Source organism: Lolium perenne, chromosome 3 (genome assembly GCF_019359855.2).
Source record: "Lolium perenne isolate Kyuss_39 chromosome 3, Kyuss_2.0, whole genome shotgun sequence".
NCBI classification, from domain to species: Eukaryota; Viridiplantae; Streptophyta; class Magnoliopsida; order Poales; family Poaceae; genus Lolium; species Lolium perenne.
Genome location: NC_067246.2, coordinates 43,928,221 through 43,933,507, shown reverse-complemented (window position 1 = coordinate 43,933,507; position 5,287 = coordinate 43,928,221). Strand labels below are relative to the sequence as shown.

Sequence of the window (5,287 nt, the reverse complement as noted above, 5' to 3'; positions counted from 1 at the left end):
ATTTGGAATGGTAAATAGATCTGTAGCAGAAGTGGGTAAATCATTTCAATTTTGAATAAATGTGTGTTTATTGAATCAACTCAATCTTCTAACCCTGATGTTTATTGTCCGCAGCCGAGAGATTTCTTTTGGCTTGACGCGCATTGGGATTCAAGTCATCATGAGGAGTCCTTTGGTAGTAGGGATGGCGTGAAAAATATTGTGAGAGACTATATAATTCCAAGCATATATAATATTCATTGCTACCATGTTCTAATGTTTGCAGTAGTTTAGGTTTTGACATTACCAGCTAAGATAACAGTTATTTTGTTGCATCTCCCCTACAAAAAGGAAACAGGGTAAGGATAACATATGTAGTTACACCACCTTCTCAGAAAACAATTTTCATGCATCAATGAACATACAACCCAGATGCACGTGGAACAAGTTAAACATAGTTGCAATATCAGTAAGGATAAAAAAATATATATAGTTCATACAAAATAATTTGTTGCACAAGGAGGATAATGCTAAGTAGATGTGCGTGGAAGCAGTTTACTTATAGAATTTCACGAAAGGATTTGCCAAGTAAATGTTGGACAATTCCGTGGCACAACCTTTAAACAATTGTGACCCTTGCACAATTACCCTTTTAAGCATTGGCGAACATTTTAATACTAGTCTTAAGAAGTCATGCTCATGATCCTCGCCATTGAAGCCTCGGATTTCCACTTCTTCAAGACTTGTACAAAATTTACTTTTCCTTCTCCAATTCTCGGGTTCATCGCAATGACAATTTTGTGGGCAAGCTTGTTTCCCCTAAACCAAATGATGAGCATGACAATGCATTATTTATATTTCTTGGTTGAGACCTTATACATCAAAACTGCGTACATATGTTGTATTGCACGTGTAATGTGTATTTATGCAAGATCTATAAGCATGGTAAATAATTACCTCGGGCCACCTTGGCAGGTTGACCTTAAGTTTTTTTGCAGCAACAAGAATTCGACGCATTCGAAGGAATTGCAACACAAGTGCTCCGTAAACATGCCAAGCCGCATCAAAATTTCTCTCCAACGTAGAGAAGTTGGTGACCGGAAGTTTCTCCAACTCATGTGCAAAGTTTAGCTTTGCATCCAGTTGACCCTGCAATACGTTTGGACATGATATCATGCATTGAACATCGTAAAATTTAGTTAAATCAAATGGTAGATTGAGCAGGGACATGTATACATTGGCATTCACGTGCAAACACATGACATTCTTCGTGGTCTGTACTCTGAACCTATGTAGGTACCAAGAACCAAACACAAGAGCCGACCCCGCATACGAACACTGCCACGAGACATTGTCCACCATTGGCGCCGAGATTGACACACCAGTGTCCCATTCAGCATTGACCTCGACATGAAGTTCTTTAAGCACAGGAGTTACAATATCAATGTCGTGGCATTTCATACCGGATTTCCATTCCACATCAAGTTTCTGCAGCGAGGCAGAGTGGATCATCACTTTCCCTGTAGATACGGTCACCTTTAGCACACGTAGGTGCGAGCAGCGGGTAACCAATGTGCCAATGTCGACGCTGCTGCACAGCCTTGATATGGATAGCCTCTCGAGCATTGAGAAATCACCGGGCTTCAGTGATTTGAAGCATACGTTTTGCCGCAGGCTCATCTCGATCGACGTGGCGTGGGCGAAGCAGGGCAGGTTGGCTTTAATTTCTTGGAAATGCTCACTGGTATCGCGTCCCTCCAAGTTGGCAGTGACGACAAGCTCCTGCGGGGAGAGCCTCTCCATGGTACGGAGAAGAGAGGCGAAGCGAGCCGCGCTGATGTCATCTCTCCATTGAATCTCAACGCCGAGGGTGGACAACACGAGGCCAAGAGATACCGCCTTTTGGAGCGTTGTGAGCGCCGCTTTGAGTGAGTGGATCCTCATCCCACGGAGGGTGACACAGAGCACGTGCAGGCGCGGGCATCTGTTAAGCAATATGCCAATGTCGGCGATGTTGCCAGAGAGGGTCAGCTTCTCGAGCATGGGGAACTCCCCGGATGGTGGAAGCATGATGCAAAGGGGACACGTGTCTAGCTGGGTGACGCTCAGCTCGCGCAGGCTTTTGGAGCTGCCGAGCAATGAGCCAAGATTGACCATCTTGCTTGAGAGGGACAACTTCTCCAGCGCGGGAAACTCGCCCTGCTCATGCGGTATGTGGAGGATATACTCGTACGGGTAGGTGAGGCTGAGCACGCGCAGGCGCGGGCAATGAATGAGCAAGTGTCCAAGGTTTTTGATTTGCCCGGTGACGGATAGTCTCTCGAGCGCATTGAACTCCTCGCCGGCCGGCAGCGGCTGCTGAAGCCAGATTTGCGGCGCTTTTATGTCGATTGAGGTGGTGCGCTGGAAGCAAGGTAGCTCGATGTCGCCCACGTATTTCCAATAAGCCTCCTGGAGTGTGAAGATCAGGTGCTCCGGGGAGAGCCGCACGGTGGCGCGCAGCAACGAGTTGGCGGCGCCACCGGTGCCATGGCGGCCTTGCAGAAGGCTGATGTCAAGAGTGGAAACCTGTGGTGAAGCAGCAAAGCGGCGGAACAATGTTTGGATCGTTGCGGGCGCGAGTCCGCGGAAGGTCAGGTCGGTAGGGCTAGTCCAGAGGCCGATCGAGAGACCGCGCCAGCGACGCGAGAGGAGGCTGGTCTGCGCGGCGGTGCGGATGCAGCGCAGACGTGCGAGAACCAGGAGAAGCATCTCATCAGGGAGAGCGCTGATGCGGTCCATGCGCCGGGAGCGAGTTCCATGCGGCGGCGGCGGCGACGAGCGCCTGAGGCGACGCCCCGATCGCAACTCCATCGAAGGAAGTGAGCTACTGCAACTTCGTCTCACGAAACTAAAGGAAAAAACCTAGTGACTTTTAAACAGAAGGCTTTGCAGCCCAGCTTAAAATTAATTAAGCCACACACCCGTCTATAAGCGTCACGCAGGCCAGCCCATGATCGATCAAACTCAGAACACCCAGCCCGTGATATTCATCCTGCAAAGGAAGAAGCAACATGAAAAGTGTCGATCACCATGGTTCATAGAGAATCTAAAAAAGAAACAAAAACCATGCTTAAAAGAGGTGTTAGCTCTGGCTCATTTTTCTTTCTCCCCTGCAATTAATTTGGCATGCCTTAATTAACTTGATTATACAATGTTCGTCAGAAGACTGCGAGCTTTGGTCCCGGCCGTAACCATATTCTTTTCCGTTTTCTCTATCGGGAAATAGTCGGTTAATTTCCTGTCAAAATGATGCCAAATTTCTTTCTCCGCAGCAAACCAAATCTGGATGGAACAAGGATATCCAATAACCAATCGATTTCTTGGCTCCAGCTACTTAAAAACAACTAGTAAATTGTAATGCAATTAAAGTATATGCTAATTTTATTTTTCTATATGTAAATCAAATCCTAAATCTGTGTGTGATCGATCCCTTAAGGCCATAATATGACTCGAGTAACACAAGCGGGTACATATGCTCATGTCGGGGTTTTGACTCCGGGCGGGTTTTTCTTTGTAGGAGGGGGTGTGACCACGATCTGATGAGCTAACTATTTCAGACACACAGGGATTATTGAGGTTTGGACTTCGGAATAGAACCCCGGTAAAAGCCTTACATCCTGGTGAGATGTATATGTTCAACGAGTGTGACCTACTCAATGTTTTACAATAAAGGCCGGTTAGCTAGCCTAGCCGGCTATATGACTACTACTTCCTCTACCGGAGGTAGGACCAAGGAAAATGACTATAGTTTCTGAAAGGTAGGTAGGAGCGACTATAGGGGTGAATAGGGGCCACTCAAAGTTTTAGTCTTTTTCAATTTTAGGGCTTTTTTCAGTGAGGTAAATGTGAGCAAGATGAAATTAACAAATATATGATGCAAAGGTTAGGAGACACAAGCGAAACAAGTAACAAAGTAAGCAAGGTAAAGGAAACGAGGTAACCAAAATGGAGACACGAAGACTTTATGTGTTTCCCATAGTTCCTTCCAAATAGAAGTGTGTCTACGTTGGAGAGGTGTGGTGCCACGAAGGCCAACCAACATCCACAAAGGCTTCGCCTTCTTCTTCGGTGAACCCACCACGGACGTGAATCCACTTTTCCACTACGATGCCTATCAAGGTGGCTACCAAGCCTTTATACAAGGTTGGGGAATCACTCCACAACTCAATTAGACGCTCTCAACACCATCTTCGACCTTGAACAAGTCCAAACAAGCTTCTTGATGGTCTCACACAAGGATCCCCATAAAAGGAGATCTTGGGTTACAAGTTCCTCAAGGGAATCAAGGGGGGAATTCTAATTCCTTTCGTCAATAGGTAGATCGGGCCCTCTTGACGTCCACGACAATGCCCATGGATGATGGACTTGGGTTTAGGGAAAGAGGTGCACTGGCAGATTCGTCGGCTATCAAACAAAGGAGGAGGCAAGATTTACCACGATTCAGGCCCGCGGAAGGTAAAACCCTACTTCATGTTTGTCTGATCTTGATTATTGCTAAGTTTAGAATGTCGTCGAGATAGGCTATGGTGGTGTAGCTTAGAAGCTAGATTCAATCTTAGGTTAGATGTTAAGGGTTCTCTCCGATGGCCCCTCCTACCCCTTATAAAAGAGGCTATGTCTTAGGTACCATGTCAGGTCAGTTACAAGTTAGAGAACTCTAGGGTTTCATAGTTCTCGACTTGTCCCTATTCCGCATGCCAGGAACCTAGGTCGTAGCTGCTAGCTTCTCTTGGGCCTCGTGGTCTTTAGTAAAACGTCTTGTTGCCCTTCAGCTGGGCCAGATCATGTATACCAAAGGTAGGTACCCGATGGGATATACCCATGTCACTCCTCTTTCGAAATCCCAAGTATTGGGGGCATTGATTGGCTTGTGAGAGAGATCCACAACTTTAAAGATCGGCAACAATGGAGCAGAGAGAGGACACCTTGGGGGAGAAAGGGTGCCTATTTATAGTCAGGAGACAGATTGTCTAGGGTAAGTGGGGCTCGGACCCCCCCCCCCCCCGAACTTCAAGTTCCTTAGGACAAGTTTTCACCCTGTTTCCAGTCCCCCTCTCGCAGATGACATACTCCTAGTGTGGGGGAGAAAAACTGGGTCGGAAGTCTGAACCAGTAGAGTTGGACTTTCCGCCCCCAAATTTCCTGTAACAGTTAGAAAACCGGTTCTTCTTGTAGGAGAACGTTGCATAGAAAACAAAAATTTTCCTACCGCGAACACGCAATCCAAGCCAAGATGCAATCTAGAAGACGGTAGCAACGAGGGGGT

At 46.9% G+C, this 5,287-nt stretch overlaps 1 protein-coding gene across 1 annotated transcript; it reads right to left on the bottom strand.

The window, feature by feature from the left end:
• Positions 1–269: 269 nt before the first annotated feature.
• On the bottom strand, positions 270–2,832 carry LOC139837862 (uncharacterized). The gene is made up of 3 exons (XM_071827162.1): positions 1,216–2,832; positions 937–1,128; positions 270–320 (listed from the first exon to the last, which is right to left on the bottom strand). Exons 1-3 carry the CDS (start codon positions 2,830–2,832, stop codon positions 270–272), a joined length of 1,860 nt encoding a protein of 619 aa, XP_071683263.1.
• Positions 2,833–5,287: the final 2,455 nt, after the last annotated feature.

Coding starts and splice junctions, on each gene's coding strand:
- LOC139837862 (XM_071827162.1), bottom strand. CDS start 2,832: ATGGAGTTGCGATCGGGGCGTCGCCTCAGGCGCTCGTCGCCGCCGCCG. Junction 1,129..1,215: donor GTTTGCACGTGAATGCCAAT/GTATACATGTCC, acceptor AACGTATTGCAG/GGTCAACTGGATGCAAAGCT. Junction 321..936: donor ACCTGCCAAGGTGGCCCGAG/GTAATTATTTAC, acceptor TCCTTTTTGTAG/GGGAGATGCAACAAAATAAC.